The sequence below is a fragment of the Ornithodoros turicata genome, chromosome 4 (assembly GCF_037126465.1).
Source record: "Ornithodoros turicata isolate Travis chromosome 4, ASM3712646v1, whole genome shotgun sequence".
Classification (NCBI taxonomy): Eukaryota; Metazoa; Arthropoda; class Arachnida; order Ixodida; family Argasidae; genus Ornithodoros; species Ornithodoros turicata.
In genome coordinates this window covers 38204345-38224870 of record NC_088204.1, presented here as the reverse complement: position 1 = coordinate 38224870, position 20526 = coordinate 38204345, and the positions used below count along the sequence as shown (strand labels likewise).

At 46.6% G+C, this 20526-nt stretch overlaps 1 protein-coding gene across 3 annotated transcripts in view; it reads left to right on the top strand.

Moving 5' to 3' along the window:
• Nucleotides 1-20526, top strand: part of LOC135393025 (uncharacterized) — a 175791-nt gene that overhangs the window by 126327 nt on the left and 28938 nt on the right. For all 3 annotated transcript variants that reach the window (XM_064623616.1, XM_064623617.1, XM_064623615.1), the window contains exon 5: nucleotides 20189-20271. In XM_064623616.1, coding sequence (XP_064479686.1) covers nucleotides 20189-20271 — 83 coding nt within the window. The remainder of the gene's footprint in view (nucleotides 1-20188; nucleotides 20272-20526) is intronic.

Here is a 20526-nt window from a genome sequence, read left to right as displayed (position 1 = left end):
CATTTCCTTGTTTCATACGTATCAATTTTAAGACCTATATTAGTCACAGCAAAGTCAACTTCTGCCAAACCCCTCTGCGAACCCAACTAAAGTTCGAATGTTCGTCGAATGTGTCGTTTCGAACCACAGGTTCCTAAAAAGTTCGTGACATCTCTATTTTTAATGCAGCAACGTCTGCTCGGCTGCATCATAGTTGTCTCATCCTGTTAGTCCCAAGCACCTACAGACACCTACAGGCCCCTACACAGCCCAATTCAAGCACCTACACAGCCCCCTTGAGCCCACCGCCTACATGATGTGCAATAAAACCACACAGAACCCGGTGCTATTTCCCCCCGCCGTCATTTGCAAAGAAGGCACCGCCAGTCTGATGTGTCGCTGGTCACTCGCGTTTGAGTGCAGTTCCGCTTTGCTTGAAATATCCTAGGACACAGGATATTCGCTGGAAAATCCTAGTCAATATGCAAGAAAAGGAATCTCCGAGGAACAAGCATAAGGCCACCTAATAGTTGACTTATCGGTCTCTAAATTACAGGAAGTTAAACACTGCACTTGAATTACATTAAGCTGTCGCGTCTTGCCTCGTGGATATCACCGGATGCATTAATTTTTCAGTTAGACAACGGATTGCCAAACTGCTCCTATTTTGCATATACCTAGATGAATCAGTAAAAAAATAGGATGTGGACTTACATTGACAGAATAAACCTGACATGAAAAAGGACTACAGAAAATCGCGCCTCTTTGCCTGGCCCTACATTCCAACAGAAGTAATCGATTCCTTTTCTTTTCTTTTTTTTCACTTCAACGCAAACACCAATTCTTGCGTGCAATAAAGCGGACATGCGGAGGCACCTATGAGTAACGTTTCAAGCGCACGGAGCAACCCGTCTCTGAGACAGGCGGCGTCGAGCAAAAATGTCGCATCTTGTCCCGTGTCTCATGTCGCCCCATACTCTTAAATTTAAAACACCATTTAGAGTGTAATCCGGGTGTAATTGGGGTGTAAACTAATTTTTAGTCCCAAATTACACCAGCTCGAAGAAACATCTTCGGATGAAGGGTGTGAAATGGGTGCAATAATAACTTAACACCTTACTTACAACATTCATTGAGCTTGGGTGTAAAAGAGGTGTAAAATGGGTGTAGCGGGCATAGAGCTTTGTACATGAACTGTATTTCTTTTGAAAGCACAATGATATGCTTCATGCTCCTTACAGATGCATACAATTGGGCACCGCTCTAGAAATTTTGAATCTACACTCTAAATCCTGTGACGAACATGTGTCGCTTAAAGGGACAGTCGCATCGACCACAGATCGATTCCGAAACCACAGTGAAATGAGATTCCCCGCCCTTCACTGACCATGACTCCGAAAGTCCCGTTCCGATCGACGGAATACTTTTTGCATAATTCGTGTGTAAGCGGCGCTACAGCAGACGACGGAAGCGGGCGTCAAGCGGAACTCCCTGCTGAGAATCTTTAGCAACGTCACATGGAATCTGACCAATAAGAACGCGGCGAGCCAGAGGAGTCCCCGCGGCTTGCAGCTTGCATGAGCAAGGTCAGGGAGACGAAGGCGAAGGCACATACGGAGATGGCGGACTCGGAACGCGGAAGTGGCGAATCGTGCTGTTCAAATGCCTTTAGTAATAGCTCCCGTGACGAATATACATGTTTGATGACGGCCCATATTCGACGGATCCGCTTATTCTGCAAGTCGCTGGTGATGTACGTGCCGCAGCTGCGTTAGCGCAACAGAACGAGCCTCAGGACCACTGCTTTAGGTGCGTTCATGATCGGAGTGCTCAATACTTAATCCCGTGACATTCACACTACGACGCAGGAAACAATCCAAGTGTTTGTGCGGCGTCTGTGTTCCTCAGGAACTGGATGAGTACCTATATGCTGCAGTGCTGGTGAAGTGGTAGAGTTGTGCAATGACGGCACGCACCACACGCACGCATCACACTTTGTTCCCAGCTCCCTGTCATCGGCCAGAACTTCTAGTGGTGTATCTACCGCAGTATTGCAGCGACGATCACAGTCTTCGCCTACTGTGGCCACGATAGATAGGCACGTCGAGCAATCCTTATTTTCGTAGTTGTCGTCGTTGTTTGCACACACGACGAATGCCCCATGATAGTTACGAAGGCTCTAACCAACTGTGCAACTCAAGGGCCGGGTTAGAATTAGAATGATTGTCAGGACATTAACTATGCTACGTGTTTAGGAAAGTGTACTTTCTTTTTACAGCTACGTCAGGTTCACTGCTTATTGTGTGTTTACAAGCTGAGTTTGGAGATTCCTTGGACCGAAAAACAGACGACAGATACCTGGGTGTGTCGTCCGCATGATTCGCCAACGTTTTTCCATCCTGGTCCTATCAGGACTATCATCTTTAGTGTGCCTCATTTACTGTTCACACCTACACCATAATAGACTTGCGTAGTTTTTAATTGAGAAGTGTGAAACAGAATCTGTGTTACCACAGCAATCCCGAGAAGTGCAAAGGAATAGGCAGGAGCAATAAACTACCTGACAGTTATACTTTTAATGATAGTGTAATGCTTCTTATCGTTGGCAGTATTATAGCATGTGAGGGATATAACACGTCAAATAAGTTCAGGTAACGTTTCATAACTCACTAATGGTACAGTTACACCTCATTATCATAGTAAGTGATACATCTGTCTGTGAATGTCCAAAATTTGTCATTCCCACGGAAGATTGTTCTGCCTTGATACAGCAAAACAAATTTTGATACCTGCCATTGATCCAATTTTTTAGCACCACTGTCTTGAAAACAGCTTTCAAGACTGTAACTTCAGAGATCCTTGGCAGAGCATTACCTTTTGTCTATGCATTATAATAATTATTATAATGACAGGCAATAAGTTACGCAAATGTGAATAAATCTTTGTGTTGACTGAGTGTTGTCCATTCAAGAGCCATTGCACAAGTCCACATCCAACTCTTCACGCACAGATATTTATTATTTGCTGCGTGCACCACACTTGCAATGTCCCTTTGGATCTGAAGCGGGGACTCACAAAAATAAAAAATAAAATAAACAGTTTTGTAGTACTTCAGTTGCAATGAAAACGGGACGATTGGACAGTAAATTGGACGGTTTCATTATAACAGTGGTACACAGGAAAAAAACTCGGGGTGTTGGGGGGGATCTGGATCGATCTCTGGGCATAACCAAGTGTAAAATTTTAGAAGGGTTAGTACATCCTGAAATGGCCCTCATGCCTCAGACCCCACTACTCGATTAATGCACCTCCCCTTTACAGTAAGAGGCCTCTTACTATCTACGGCATATCCTATCAAAGCTCACAGGACAGCAAATTTGGCCAATGCTTATGTGACAGTGCCTCGTAGAACATGCAGGTTTTCTGTTGAATTGACACTACATCTCTGGTAGCCCCTTTAATGTCTGGAGGTAGGTGCATCATTTTACATTTAACCAGCAGTAATGTATAGCATTGCAAAAAAGGAAACAAGGGCTTAATCTCAACGCTGCATCAGCATCATTCATCATCTCACAATAGCGTTGTTGTTGTCAGCCTCTGTACAAAGATTTGGGTGGACCTGAAACGGACCTTTTTTTTTTCTTTTCATTTCCTGCTGTCAAGTTATTTTGTCTTGGCATGTAGCTGTGAGATGTCAGTAGAAGCCATGAAGTCATTCTCTTTACTTCTTGAACTTGGATGAAGAAAGCACTGTTCTGGAAGATCCTAATTTGTCAGAGGCGTCGTAAAGGCATTAGTGTAAAAACCATGTCTCTCAGCAAAATTGCCGTGCACACACGTACATTGTTTGATGCCGTTTCATGGATGGATGGGACTTGATCAGCAGCACCTGGTCCTTCTATAACACAGAACGTCAAAAGTGCACCTCAAGTTGGCTACGACAACCGCAAAAACCGCCGCCCTACAGCACACAAACAGTTCACAAACAGAGAGGTAAAAGGTAACTGGGAAGTGGGTTATGGCGCTCATGTTACGGACAGAGGTACTGTTTGTTATTGTTTGCCTGTTTCTAACACCAGCACACAAACAGCGTCAGTTCTTCCTTTTAGTGATCGGGGTTCATAGTTTGCGAATTGTTCTGTGTCCAAGAATTGTAAACACATTATATGTATTTAAGTAATATACGTACCACTTGCGCTTGACCCTGTCGAACTGCCTGCAGCTGTAATACACATGAAAACCAATCATGTCTACCACATTCCACAAAAGTCACAGGTTCAGTAAGTGAAAGTTTCATGATAACGCGTCCGACAACGAGAAAAGTCAATCACGTTCATATGAATGACATCACTTGAACTTGTTTATTGTATTTTATTTATCTAGTTATGAATCATATAGGTTAGGGGATACCTTACGTTGTACCGATTTCGTCTTTTGCTGCTAAGTTACTCACGCGCAAGAGTGACAGACCCGATTGGGAAACTACATAGACATTGTGACTTACTGTCGAAGTTGCTGGCTCGCTTTGTTCGTGGAACACAGTCGGAACGGCGTCAAGTTTCCATTCGTTCCTTTTTTGTGTCAATCCAAGTTGCACTTCCATGATGTTCTCATCCAGGTACACATTATCGGTGAAATGCGAAGAGCATACACGGACAGCATGAACACTCCTTGCTTCATCTGGATACCCGCTAGTGATGTAGCTGCTTCCAACTTTCGCTTCGTCTGGGGTCTGGCTGTAGCTGTATCCTTGGCGTGCGAAATCAAACATCGAGGCTTTCGAAGGAAGTTTTCTTGGAGTCGGGAACGCTGCGTCGGTTTCCAAACGACATCCCACGCGAAGGATGCAAGCGTAGCGATAGTATCCGAGTCACTAGAAAGTGTCACATGTGAATACGGGCGACGTGCCGGAAAAAAACAAAGCAGCCCTAGACTTGGCGGCAGACGACAGCGTCCTTCACCGCGGATTAGCCAGATTCGACCTTGCGTCACGCGATGTTGTTGGCGCTGGCGCTTTCGAGGATCAAAACGAAACCGGATCTTTTAAATTCGATTCCTCATCACCCGGTCCGTTTTGGAAGGAGAAAATTTGGCAAATAGCTCGTGGTAGTGTACCGAACACATTGGTATTGGATTCGTAACCACGGTTCCGGATGCGACAGTCCCTTTAAAGACGTTCCTCAGAAAGTACAGCCGGTACACAGCCGTAACAGTTATAAAAATAGCAAACACGACGATCCCTATCGCCAAATATGTGTGCCCCGTTGAATAATATGTGTGCCTCCTGAGCTGTGTACTCGTGTGCTTGTTGAACAATGCGTGCGCCGGCTGAATACGTATGTGTGCCTTCGCTGGGGAGTACTACGTTCTTGCGCGCTCCGCCCGTGAGCAGTGACGTGGCACCACGTATTCTATCGCAGTGCATTCGTCGTTGCGTTCCTGCCTGTTGTGTGCGCTGCAACCTTGCGTTTGAGAAGGATGACAACCTTGCTTTTAGGTACAGGTGTAATGTTTGCTTAAGGTAAGTCAGCCTGGCTGTGATGCAACGTACGCGACGTCTGCGTTTTACTCGTGTTTAACAATCGAGGTGCATTCTGTTGCAGACGGTGGACGCATTGCAAATAGTTGCAGGAGAGGATCGGCTGCCTCGGTGAAGCGACGATGTACATTACAAGCGAGGTTAATTGTATTATTTCGTTATAGGTGACCGTGGGACTGTATCGATTGCGAGGAGGTGAGTTACAAAATGGAGTACTACTCCAGCATTAACGTTGGAACAATACCAGCGTGATATTCACTTCGGTTTCCTTACAGGTTCTTTCCTGTCTCAACGGTCACACACAGAGGCGGAGAGTTTTCATTTTCCCGGGGGGGGGGGGGGGGTCAAGGGTGCACCGCGAAGTAAGTACTCTAGCCGGGGGGGGGGGGGCTTTGTTTATTATGAAAAAAAAGAAAGGAAAGGTAAGGCTGAGGGATGTCGGCTTGTTATTCCAAAAAAGAGGTGAAAGGGAGAAGACGAGAGGCAAAGAAAAAAGAAAGCAAAAGAAAACAAAAAGAAGGAAAGAAAAACGAAGAACCAAAACTAAAGCTGAAGCATCACGCACTCTGACGGAATCTTATGATGTATGCAGAACTGGTATAGAAATAAGAGGGAGGAAGAACAGGAAAAAAACAGAGAGAACGTAAAACAGTGAATATGTGCACAACTGCATAGCAAAAGGAACAAAATGCATTGAATCCTCGGTGTGTGACCCGAAATGCGCGCAATATAATGAATATGGTCAATGAGATGGAGCAGCGGGAGTTGAACCCACTCCCAACGGATATGCGTTCCGGAGATCCCACCGTTACACCTCACTGGGAGCTGCTGGTACCTTTTTGGTCTGCTTCGTTTCATTGATCTGATTGCTTTGGCCGAAATTCAGGGCAATGTGTTGTGTCATCCTCTGTTTCTTCGCCTCACCTTCTACTGTGATAATGAGTATAGTGGGCGGATACATATTTTACAAATTGCAAGATGCATTTTTAGAGTTGGTGCCTCCTCGTTCTTTTGACCCGGGCGCGCCGAGCCCCAAAGGTTGGTGTCAGTCTCTTAGCGGGACTTTCCGGGGGAGGCGGCGCCCCCCCCTAGTTCATGTTCCGGGGGGAGGGGGCAATGACCCCCCCCCCCCCCCCCGCAGTCGGCGCCTATGGTCACACATACGCGTGCAAGATTTGCAACTGCTTCTCACATGGAATTGATGTTTGTTGCCACTTGTTGGACAATTGTTCCTCGGCCATTTCGTTTGAGGAACCGTCGTGTTCGTCACTAAGGATCTTCATTGAGCTTTGCAATGCCAGCCGGTTCGAAGTTTCGAGGATTGTGTTTTCGGCATTTGGAGGACTGCCTAGTGCATCGGGTCACCCTATGGGTTGTGTGTCCGTGCAAAGTGTGCTCGATATGTGTGTGTTGGGATTAGTGAACCGTGTATGCTTTCCATTCGGTAAACGATGATGTACTGGATGCAATTTAAAGGTATGTGCAAGCCAATAAAATTTGGAGTTTCATGTTCGATGTGCTTGGAGCATTTTCTTCTTTGCTTTTTCTTTGTTTGCGAAGCGTCGAGGTAATTTTCCTGTTAAGGAACTCGAGAGGCGCAATGTGTTTCGCGTATTAGTGGGTACAAGTAACCCTTCGATACGTCCGGTACACTGTGGCTCCTGCCGTCAGCAAGGATGTCGTACCAGCTGTTTCAGGGGGCACATGGCACCTGCAGCTTTCGCAGGAACCGCGGTCCTCTTTAAGTCATCTGGTATATTTTTTGAGAAATGTGTCAGTTGATCACACGTCAGTTTGGCAGCACAGAAGAACGAATGTGAACTCCTACACACATTTATTAGCCATAGAGACACGAAATAGGTACAAAGAGTGAAATAGTACATACGTCCAAATTCGAATCCAAACCGTCTTGGCCATTAGTATTGAAGTGTCCAGTATCGCCCACCACACACAACAAAAAGAAATGCAAATCGGGACAGTCACGTTCCTACAGAAACACTGCAAATTCTGACACATTAATACCATGACGCCTCTGTGCACAATTTCGTTGAAAGCATGTATTTTCCAGCGTTCGAACGTCCAGTTGCCAATGTGCACGATAAAACTGCAAAACAAATAACGTACGTCGTAAGCGATTCACCACAAACACAATGTAAAGACCAGTAAAGCAACATGACCTTACCTGTATTTCAATCACGTTGACACGCCTCATTACGAGTCAAGCTGGTATGCAACCTGAAAATAAAATAATTCGCTGTATTGACTCCATCGAACAAAGGCTATGAGTATGAAACGGTTTTGTTAAGCCTTACCATATTCAAGAACATCTCTCACGGCCGTGGGTGGACCTACCACCGAATGCATTCAGTCCGAAGAATCCTTCCGAAAAGTATCAATTCCTTGATAGCTCTGAACTTCACACATACGATCTTCAACGTCTCAGCCACAGTGAAAACTTTGCAAACGACCGAACACAAACCTACGTTCGCCACACTCCAGACCGACGTGAATGGTCGCGTAAGGGTACAAGAGTGCGGCAGAATCAAACATGCCCACAAATAATTTGCTTACGCTGGTGACGACTGACGACTAACGAGAGACAGAGTTCATGTATTTTGTATCATCACGGAAATGTATATTTGAGATTCTATGTTGAAACATTTAGACATTTTGGGAACTATGAGTCCTCATGCGCGGATGAAAGTGCACGGCGGCGGAGCTTTCGAGGAGAGAAGGTATAAGAAGGAGTAAGATGCACGCGTTACCGCTTCTCCGCGAGGTTCGTACACCTCTTATACGCCTTCCTCTCAAACGAAGGGGTAGACGACCATGTTTTCTCCTTTTGTGGGGTGTAAATCTGACGTGAAAAGAGTAGAAATGGGAAATCTACCTTTTTCACTGCATGAGAACACCTTTTCGAATAACAGTGTACCACTCAATTGACTTGCAGAAGTATCCTTGAGGCACTGAGTTTTTCAGAGTCGGTATCGGCAACATATTAGGGAAGGACACTACAAACCACCCAAAGCGGTACCGGCATAGATGCTTTGCTTGCGTCCCTGCTGCACCCAGCACATTTCGAAACTTTGCGGCGAGTTGCTCCGGCACCGCCGACACGGTATCGCCGGCTTGAGCCAGGGGAATGAACGTGTAGTATATTTCTATTGTTGGGAAAAACTCACGTGACCTCTGACGTCGGGCCAATCGTTGGGCCTCGGTAGAGTAGTTTTTTGCTTTGTTTTATTTTGTCTCCCTGGGTGACGGGTGACGTAAAGCGACGCTGCCGAGGCGTTCTTTTTCCCTTTCCCCTCTGTTCTCTCCCCCGCTTTGGCGGTTCTGGATTTTCGTTCGCATCCAGTGAAATAAATAAAACGCGGAAGCGTTGGCTCTTTCTGTTGCACAAGGTGCTTTATTTTTCGGGATTCGTATTTCCAAATCACACATATGCAGTCTTCTGTATCTGTGCCAAACACAAACTTCACATGAACATTGTTTCTGAAGTTCGAGTAATATGCCAAAGCAACTTCACATTCACTGTTAACTGATATGTCTCACGTGGAAGATTTCACAGTAGATCAGTAAATTCACTGCACAGGCACACACATTCACAAATCCAGCATGACAGAAAACATGTCCATATCCCCTTGCTGCTTGTGTAGTGTCACATGTCAAGGCTGACCCGTCACAAAGGAACCTGTGCAGCTGCTAAGCCGAAAGATGATGTTCCAACCACTCAGAGTGGTATATCCATTCGATTGCGTCCATGCAGATGCATTTCTGAAGCACATGAGTTGAACAGTACCTAGTTGATACCTGAGCAAGAAAGACCAGAACAACGATCAGAAAACGTGAAAACTAAAAATTCTACCGGCCGAAATGTTGCGTATACGCCACAGGTGTGGTGCTATGCTATGCTACGCTAAGCGGCAGAATGGAATAGGAACTGACTTACCTGCCATCGAGTGGAAAAACACAGTATTGATCCTTCTTGAATCGTTGTCGCGCCAAGCAAGCGAAGCAGACCTGCCTTCCACTTATCTATCACTGAATTTACTTGCAGAAGTATCCAAGAGGATTCGAGTTTTGCAGAGTCGGTATCGACGGGCACTAAAAACCATCCAAAGCGGTACCGGCAAAGATGCTTTGCGTGCGTCCCCGCTGCACCATATTTCGAAACTTTACGGCGAGCTTCTCCGGCACCCCAGACACGGCGATCCTGGCTTACGCGCGCCACGAAAAGGTTGAAATTTCAAACCGACCAATGAGCGCTCGCATACCAGGGGAGCGGCCGCAGGAGCCAATGGGATGCTCTCGGTAGAGAACTCGCGCGTCGACGTAAAAATTTTGACGTTTCATGACGTTTGATGACGCGAAAGGCTCGCAGCGCCTCACTTTAGTCAAGGGCCGGAAACTCGCCAGTTCCTTTGCGGGATAAAGTGAGGCGCTTCATGCGTTTCACGTCATCGGACGTCAGAAAACGTCATAAATTGAACGTCATGGAGACATCCGGTGGCTAGTGATTACTGATTGGTTCCCATGAGGATGAATTCGTTTTCTGAGCGATGATTGGCCGTTTTCAAATTTGTTCGCGGGCGCTCGAACAGGCGACAGCGCGGCGGCTGTGCCGGTTGGAAGCGGCGTCCACGGAGTCGACGGCGTCCGTTTCGGACGGCTCGTGTTGTGTAGCGGTTGTGTTGGACTATGAGTTCTGATTTTTCCTGTTTAAAAACTCAAGCTGTATCACGTGAGTGTCCTCGAACAGTAACAGCTGCCAGGGAAGATGCCTGCGCAACATTTGTGCTCTGCTTCTTGGTGCAGAAAGTATTCGAGCGCCCGAACGCCTCGTACCCGATACCTGGTCAACGACTGCCGAGAGGTAAGTCATTTGTCGTTGCTTGTTGCCTTACAACACCGCATTCACTTCGTGTATTGTGAATGAGTTGCTTAACAGTTACCGGAATACGCGGTGACCGAGACAGACAGCGTTGCTTTGCAGATACGATGGTAGACTATATTTCTTTTCGTGAAACAATATCATCTAAACGTTATGATTAAATACCCGTTCACGTCGTACTGTATAAAGGTATGACGCTACTGTAAGTCTGATTCTTGGTGATTTCGCTCGACAAGTTTCGTACGACGCGTTGACTTAGTAGCTGTTCTGTACGTAGCGCCAAAGCCAAGATTGTCAGGCTAATCGGTCGGAATATATCATTGTGAAGTAGCGCAATAAAAAGTATTTTTTATACTAAGGTCGCTCATCACACCCCATGGCTGCGAGCTTCTCACAACCCTACCACCGCTCTTATTTTTCGTGTTCAATAGCACCTTTATTCTTTCTATTTACATTTCAACTTTCACATGCATAACCGTATATCTGATACAATTTTTTTTTTCATCTTGCAGCCACTGAGCTCCAGTTCCCAGTAGCAGTCCTTGCCAGAGGCAGTCCGACATTATCAAGCTTCTTCAAGCAAATTCTGGAGCAATATTAATGTCATCCTGTGTACGTCTTGCTTGCATAACCGTATGTTGCACAATAAAATACTTCATGTGACAAACAACCAAGGCTCTGTCGTATTCCTGTAACTCCCACTGCATTCCGACAAACGCGAACCAAAAAAACAGTGCATGGAAGAAAAAAAAGGAACAACAAAAGAAGACGGGAAGCAGAGCAGAGAGGAGCAAAGTAGTGAGAGAGAAACGGATGACACGTCATTTACGTCATTCGCGACATAATCAAAAAAGAAAAAAAAAATAGGGTGGCTAGTCCTCAGTCATTGGTCGAGCTCCGGAGGTCACGTGAGTTTTCAGCTACAATAGATTTCTACTACAGCTTCGCGCCCCTGCTTTAGTCCGCAAGTGGACTCGCGAGTTTCATCCCCTTGTCTCAGCCGTTAAGCAGCTTCTTGCAACGGAGCGTTTCCTCGCATCTGTCCATGGACCGCTGCTATAAAACGCAACTCTCCTCCAATCATAGAAATCATAAGGAGAGGCTAGAAGCAAAGGCCTGAGGAGGAAAATGGGAGAGAGCAAAGGAGGAGGGACTTTCCTCCTCAACGGCAAAGCGCGGGCTTCGCCATATTGTAGTAGCCGAAGCCGAACGGAAGTGCATGAGCGCCAGATAACCAAGCCAGTCCACAAAAAGCAAAAACAAAAATGGCAGCTGGTGCAGGTACGTATTCGTTTTTCTGCCTCCCGAATGTGCCTCTCCAAATATTGTGCGCTGCAACGTCATGCTAGCCTTTTATGCCAGGTCTCGTATACCTGTTTCAATCGCAGGTTGTGCTAGTATGACAAATAATGTCTGTAAACACGTACGCTGCGTAATTTCTTACGGGGATGGAACGTCAATACTCAGTGTATACAATTTTCAGTGTGTGTTACCGATATAACTTGGTCTGTGCAAGAAGTTTAGATATTGTAAGCTACTCTGTCATATTGAAAAATGCGTGAACGGTGATCTGGGTTCATACCTTCATTGAGATCGGCGTTCTTCACTGAGCAGACACACAGACACAGGAAAATGGATGGCCTTAAAAGTGATAGGTGCTGTCATAGTTGTAGCATAAATTTTGAGTAAATGTAGGACGCTTGGCGCCTAAATATTAAAGGAGAATTTGCACATGTAACGAACATGACTGGCTGAACTCGTTTATTGGTCTTGTCGTGACCATCCGCCTCACTGGTTCATGAAGAGCACTTGTTTTGCCAGCTTGCTCATGATATAGGCCTTCTAGGATTTCTCTGTTATCTTGCGGGACAGTTGGTGCAGCCTAACAGCAGGAACTGCTTCATGATCACTTTCACCTGTGAGGTGATATGTTTGGGCTTAGAGCTGTAGTGGTCCAACAGATGTTCTTGATCTATGTAGTGGACTTTATGGTAGAGTTATGCTACATTGTTCATGACAATGTGATTAACCATAACAGACTTCTGCTCAATTCATTTTGACTTGAAGGAATTTTCACCGCATGTATATGCATGTAGAGAGTTTTCAAATCTGTTGCTTGCGCGCTCTCATTTTCACAATTTTTTAAAATCCTAATTTCACAGGCTGTGGACACTGCGGTTCATATGCTCTCGAATTACATGAATGTGGCACCGTGCCTCGCAAACAGGTGAAAGCGCTTCATCAACTTCAGAAGAAGGTATCGCCAGGGTGTGGAGCCAAGCATTAAAGTAAGACTTTGTACCACAGTACAACTAAACAGTTTTCAGTATCTGCTTATTCATTGTAATACCTATTTCTTAGGTGCACTTTTCTGTGTGCTACAGTAAACACTCAGTAACTGGAACAGCCAGTATCCAGCACTTCTTGTTTGAGCATAGCAGTAATTCGACTAGTGGACTGCACTCTACAACAGAGTGAATATCCGTGTGCACAATGTTGTGTTTGAGTTGACCATAAGTTTCAGCTAATGTGACGTTTGACTGAAAGAGCATTCACTGTATAATGCTCGAAATTGAAGTATTGATTTTGAACTTGCACGTCAGTTACACCTCAGTCATAGTTATTGCATACCTCTGACATTAGTACTTTTCTGGAACTGTTACTTACTTGTACTATAATAAAAATCTTGACTTGCCTACTCCTGCCAGAGGTGACAAGATGTAATTATGTAAGTAAGTAAGAAATCAAATGTAAGTAATTATTTTCTTGACAGGCATCGTGTGTGCACACGCCCTTATTCATGCTCCAAGATTGCTTTCATCAGTCCTGTTATACAAAGGCCATACCACTTTTTGCATATGAAATAAATTGTAATGTACCACATCTTGTTCGAGTGTCATTCCTGCATATTTCATGGACAAGTGTAGAATGAACATCATGGACCCCCGACCAGTTGCAAACGCTGCCAATACCCCGAAAGTGTGTATTGAACTCTCTGTATCACAAAATGAAATTAATATACTACTGTGCTGCTGTCCTGTTTCCAGGAGAAAATAGTGGGGATAGCACTTGGCTTCAGCCATTTCTTGTTGTGGCTAAAGTAAAAGCATGAGGGCTCGGAAGTGTTTGGAACATATCCTTTGCGTCTGAGAAGGGTGAAAAGACTACTCAGATACGCTTTGAAAGCCACTGTCTCATAAGTATGGGGTCATGGTGGCGAAACCTGCAATATTGGCAGAAGTGAGACCTATAGCACCTCAACAGTTCCCATCGCCTATGAATAGAAATAATGATTTGATTATTTCTATGTCTCCAATAACGGTGTTAGGGAATGTTAGTGAATAATGGCACTCACTTGTGGAAAGATACTCCAGATATGGCAGAATGTCTTGTGTGACAGCTTGGAAGCTCGCACGGGCATGACTTGTGCCCGAAGCACAAACACAATACGGGAAGCAAAGCTCCAGGTACAGTGCAGCAAGATTCGCAAGTCCACCAGCCAACACCAAACACCTTATTACAAATGAAGAAATGCTGACATGACAACAGTGGGAATAGTGGGTATTGCCGGTGTATACATTGAAGAACAATATTCACCACGATCCTGCGGCCTCTGAAGCTCCCTTGCACTGGCTTCAAAACTGTAATCCACATCTCCAGGAAGCAGGCCATTACATTAAAAAGAAAGATAGTCAGAGCCCCAAAGAATTCTCGGCGAGCTTGTGCTGTGAGGTACCACCTCCTCCCCGGGGGCGCCGAGCCCGTAAATCATTCCAATTCACATTATGTAATCTTTCTGCTGTCTTCGCTATTCCAGTGACACTCCTCTTTTCATATGTTGTCTTTTCAATGCGTATTATTTGTGTAAAAAGAAAAGAAAACAAGTCGTCGCACCCAAAAGTTGAAGGTAAGAGTGTCGGGCATAGAAATCATAAGGAGAAATCATCCTTATGATTTCCATGGTGTCAGGGCCCTATATCTTTAGCGACGACAGAATGCACCTGAGGCGGTATGTTTGTTTGTGCGCTTACGAGGCTCTTCCGGGAGAGATGAATATTCGGCTGTGGCAGCACTCCCACAAAGGAGGGACCGCCAGAATTACCATCCCTAGGGTCAAACCAGTCCTTCAATCGTTTTGATTACTCCGTCGGAGTTTCCCCTAATTCCACATGTTCTAACGTTCTAGTCAAGCATGTCTAGTCAGTTGTTTCAGCCGCATTGTTTCTTGTGATGCAGCGAGCGTCACAGTCGCACTCCGCGTAATTAGCTTTAGCCGATATACCGCGGCCGGCTGTCGGCAACTCCGGAACCGAAACTCTGCTAGCTTTCCCTTCTACTTAAGGCCGCATTTTCTTTCTAGAACAGGTGATTACAGCACGGAAAGGGCGCAGTATTACTTACTTCATGTTTATTTTATGCTTACTGCACATTTGTTTCCTCGTAAATTGATTACAGAAGCAATATTCACCATTGAAACTGAGCCGCCAAGGATAGCGCGCAGACAGCACTGGCACATGGCAACACTGGTAGCCCCAATATGGCGCATCCCTCCTTTTAACGCAGAGCCAGCGCCACCTTTGCTTCTAGCCTCTCCTTATGATTTCTGTCCTCCAATGGAACGCACATGGCTTGCGCAGTAAGCTCCCTGACTTGAAATTGTTTTTATTGAAGTATCAGACCCCCATATTGGCCATCAGCGAAGCCTATGTCAAAGATGACTTTCGACTCAGCGCGTACCACATAGTGCGGCCTCGCCTAGGACAATATTGTGCGTACGAAGTGATTTGACTTTTGCTGTGCAGCCACGGCCGCCGGGTATTGCTGTAGACTACGTCACGTGTGTAGTACGCTTCCGTGACGTTTTGTTCACTGTGGTTAGCCTCTACGTTCCACACTCGTCAGCCCTTACGAAACGTGAGGTGAAGCATCTTCTGGAAAACTTGCCTCCTCCATTCAATCTCGTAGATGATATCAATGCACATCACCCATTGTGGGGACGTCGGAAAACGGACGCCAAAGGGAGAATATGGAGCGACGTCATTGACGAACTCGATTTGTGCTTGCTGAACGATGGCTCCTCCACATTTATGCGTAGTGACTTCACCACGGATGTCCTCGATGTATCTGTCTGCTCGAAAGATGTCTTCAGAAAGGCGTCATGGTCTACGGATTGTGATGGGAGAGGAAGTGACCACCTTCCGATGTACATAGCGATCCGTGGATGCACCATGCAACGTGGCAATAGGTCCGTTCGTCTGGTTAACTGAAAGGTGTTCCGGGAGCGATGTGACCGGGACCGCAGACCACTTCTCGGAGGTGTTGACAACGTGAGTCCTCGAAACACCTGCCTGTTGCAGCAGGACATACGGGCTCTGGTCCCCAGGTGGAACAGCTACGTGCTTGCCGTGGAAGAGCTGAGTGAAGAGCTCGACGCACGGGTCTACTTTCCGATATTGTCGCAGCGCGTCATTCACTTAGAGCTGTGCAACATAGGTTGAGAGCTCTTGATCGACAGCGTTGACGCCGGTTTGGTGAGACGCTTTCGCCTTTCAGCAGACCAGCCAGAATTTGGCAAATTGCGCGTAGCCTGCGTGATGGCCTGATGCCGTGAACGACCAATCCACTGGGGTCACTTGCTCTGACCCTCAACAAGTCTGAGGTAGACGTAGCTGTGGACTTCTGCGGAAGCTGCGGGGACTGCAACGTTTCATACCTACATGGTTGAACTTCGCGAGGAGCTTGAGCGTATGACGCTCCCGTGGAACGCACAGCTAGATGCGGATTTTTCTCTGCCAGAGCTTAAAACTGCCCTTCGTTTGTCCTGACCCAGATCGTCCCCTGGTGCAGACGGGATCACCTATTCAGCTCTTCGAAATCTTGGCGCTGAAGGCCTTCGGACCTTGCTGTTTATATGCAACAGCTTATGGAGGGGCTCATGACCCGCAAGCTGGAAGGAAGCCATGGTGGTCCATTGCTGAAGCCTGGCAAGCATCCGTCGCACCTGTCCTCTTTCCGTCCAGTTAGCCTTACCAGTTGTGTTGGTAAGGTGATGGAGCGGATGGTTTTACACAGGCTGGATTGGTTGTTGGAAAAGAATCACGTTTTCCCTGATGAGATGGCGGGCTTCCGTCGGCACCGTAGCTCATTTGACTCCCTTATGGACCTTGTGACTGCTGTTGAAGTGGCCAAGAGCTGCAAGAGGATCGTCGAGGCTGTTTTCCTTGGTGTCAAACTTGCCTATGATACGGTCAGTCACACTTATGTATTGCACACCCTCCTCCGGGCTAGACTGTCTCGCAGGCTTTTTGTCTGGGTGGCTGACTTCTTGTCCAACAGAACAATTTTCGTCCGCACTCAGGACGGTGACACGCAAAAAAAAGTTTTGACCCAAGGCGTTCCTCAAGGAAGTGTGTTAAGTCCCATCCTCTCCAATTTGGTTATGGCGGATATCAAGCGTTACGTTCATCGCAATGTTCAGCTCTCTGTATATGCAGACGATGTATGCGTTTGGACCACCGGTAAATCAAAGCCAGCGATTCAACGCAGCCTTCAAAACTCGTTGGATGCTGTTCAGCATTACTTCATCAGGGCTGGCATGGACATCTCGGCTGAGAAGACAGTTGTGCTCCCGTTCACGCGGAAACGCATGAGCGCCTTCCCTCTTTCGCTAGGCAATAATACACTCAGCCAAGTGAAGTGCCACAAATTCCTGGGTGTTATCTTGTATGCCAATCCCTCGTACAGCGCCCATATCAGGTACCTGGAAGCGAAAGGTCAATGCTGGACCAATGTCATTTCTCACTTCGCTGACGCTGCATGGGGGATTGATCAGGAAGCGCTCCTATCGATTCATGGGGCATTGGTTCGGGGAACCATTCTCTACAGCCTCCCGGTCTTACACGGCATCTCAAGAACATCTGAACGGAGGCTTCGGTGTATGTTGGCCAGAAGTTGAGGATCTGCCTCGGTGTACCCCGCGCCGCTGAAACGCGCATGGTGGTGGCAGAGGCCCGCGAGCTGCCAGTAGAGGTCTTACGTCTCAGAGAAACTGTGCGCCATTATCTACGCCTCGTCGCGGAACACCGTCGTCACCCCTTGGTTTCCAAACTCAAAAGGCGGAGGCAGAGCAACATTTCTCACTGCATCGCTGCTGTAAAGCCCTTGCTACCGGCTTTTGTTGGAAGATCAGCCGTCCCCTGGTCCACTCCGTGGGTCTTTTCGATACCTTCGATCTCTACTACCATTCCTGGGCTCAAGAGCAAGAGGGATCACGTTGCAGCATCCGTGTTGAAACAACTTGCGCTAGACATGATGCAGTGCCGTTACCCTTCGAACACTGCAGTATTCACAGATGGGGCGACCGACTTACACTGCTCCACTGCTGCCTTTACAATCCCGACTATGTCGTCGTGCCACGCATACCGTCTCCCTCACCACATTTCCATCCACGTCTGCAGAGTTGCATGCCACTTTGTTCTTCCTCAAGCCCATTGCATCCATCATGACTCCAAGGCAGCTCTCCAGTGTATAGCGAACATGGGTATTCGTGGATCACTTGCGCCTGTGGTGGTGGACATACTGGAGGAACTAAGCCGTCTTGAGATCAGCGGGCACTCTATCTACTTCCAGTGGGTTCCTGCACACTGCGGCATCCGCGGCAATGAAGAGGCTGACGAGGCTGCAGCAGCTGTGTGTCATTCCCGATCAAGCGTGCGGATTACACTCCCCAAAGGCGACAGGCGACCCATCCTAAATGACGTGGTGAGGCCTCTCGCACATGCGCAATGGTCACGGGACGTTCCATCCAGAGTTCTGATGCGTGAAGTGAACCCTGACTTTGGTTTCACCATGTCTTCTCGTGTGCCTCGCCATTTTGCGTCGCTGATACAGAGGCTTCGTCTTGGGGTTGCATTCACCCCCCATTTCAAGCATCTGATCGGCCGCTCCGACTCGATGCTCTGCTCTCGCTGTGCTGCTTTGGCGGATACCAAGCATGTGCTCCTCGACTGCCATCTTTACACCTCTCAAATAGCAGCTCTGCAGCCCTGCAGTCGACCACGGCCGCACCATTCACATTGGCAACCATTCTCGGCCCTTGGTCTAACCAGATTGACTATCGCCAAGCTCTTGAGTATTTCAAGATTTTTTTCCGGGACACTGGTCTCCTCTCTACCCTATCATCTGCCTGTGTACCTGTGTGATGTGTGTGTGTTTTTGTGCGCTGTGGTTTTGCCTACCGTTCTGATGTCTTACTGAGTCCACTGACTATCGACCCTATTTAGCATCGTTCATCACCTCATCATCAGGACGCATCTCATCCTGCCCCATTGTGCCTTGGGGTAGTGGGCCACACCTTACGTGGCGAATTTCCCCATTCATTATCATTAACGTATTTGTTGTCGTTACAAACTGCTTATCATGCTCTGCATAATGAATATTAAATACTAAGTGATGTGTGCAAACATTTATGTAAACAGAATTATTCCGCAGGCTGGCCACTGTTGCACCCAAGACGACAGCCCCATAAATTGGGCTGCGAGTTAAAATGGCACTACACGGTGGGATATAATTGATGCACTTTGTCATTAGTTTTGTTTTCCATGAGGTAAAAACGTTCACCCCCTCATTTGATTTCAATGCCCTCACTCTTCAGATCCGCGAAACAAGATTTCTAAGTGGCAATATGTGCTCTAGTCTTTCTTTTGTGTCTTCATAGTATGCAACCACATGTCTTTTGTAACTTTCGTGTTCATATTGGTGGGCTACGGTGTCCATTAAAAACAAAATACACGTGTCAGATACGAGTGCAGCACTTTGTGGCGTGCTACACTATGCTTTGGGGTGCGCAATTCAAAGAACACTGCTGGAAAGTGCACAGAACCCAATACAAGGGTTTAAAACGTGATTACGTGGCTTGTCGTTTCATAATATCGTCGTAGGTGTTACACATCCATAAATCGTGTGTACATCATGTCCCGTAATGTCCCGTTATGCGTTTTCTTTTTTTATGTACGCATAATGATTCTCCTGCAAATAGATAAAAAATACTAGGTCGGCATTTTGTTGCTAAAGCGACTATGGGAACGTCAGCCAATTTCCTCCAATATTTGTCCCTATACACGGGGCAACTGCTGTAAAGGGGCTAACGAAAACGCGGGTTGATAGAAACTTTTCGAGCCCACAAAACACAAACGTCGAATTGCAGTCACAGCTTGAGCTTGGTTAACCGATGAGTTCGTAAAAAACCTTTCCGAAATAAATATATATTCCTCGTCCCCGTCGTAGCTACCGCAGTGTATACGGCATTGCGGAACCCCGCTGTCCGCCATCTTCAAGCAGAGCGGAGGGACGTGAAGCCACGGAAAGATGTAGCTGTAATCCACTGACAAGTACGAAGGCGCGTACACGCCAGAGTGCCTGGTCGCGCGCATGTACGTCATAAAAGATGGCTGCGCCCATGTAAGCTGGCTTATAAGGTGAATGAGTTACGGAAAATATTCCAATCAGCACCAGGGAAGCTACTCGTGCAGAAAACGGTATTTACTGGGGGCGCGTACCACACACATACCCATATGCCAGTGGAATCTTTTGAATGTACGACCGCATTATGCATGCATTATAGAAGCCATCTAGATTCTTACATAACCCGACAGAAGTCCATTCACCATAACTGCACGTATTGTTAGGTCTTAGCCGTCAGCCTGTCTTCTCTTTGCACCTGTGTGCGCTCTACATTGCGTTGGTTATTCATTCTTGAACTTTTTTCTTCTATGCAGCACACCGTACCCCTATGGAACATCGGGAAACTGGGTATTGGATCTGTGGTGTCATTTACTGTCATTTCCGATGACTACTACAGGTAAGTCAACGTATCCTCGTTGAATACTACAAGCTGGACGGGAATTAGAATATGTATATCAGACGCTCCCTGAAATGGGCTTGTAACTACAAACTTTCTTCGTTGAGCAATATCTATCATAGAACATATTGGTGTGGGGTCACACGGAAATCGATCTGGTAGTAGGCACGACATAGAAAGAAAATCATTGGATCGCACATATCGTAAGTTGTTTGCATAGTGTAACTAAGCACTGTGCTATTAAATAATGCGACA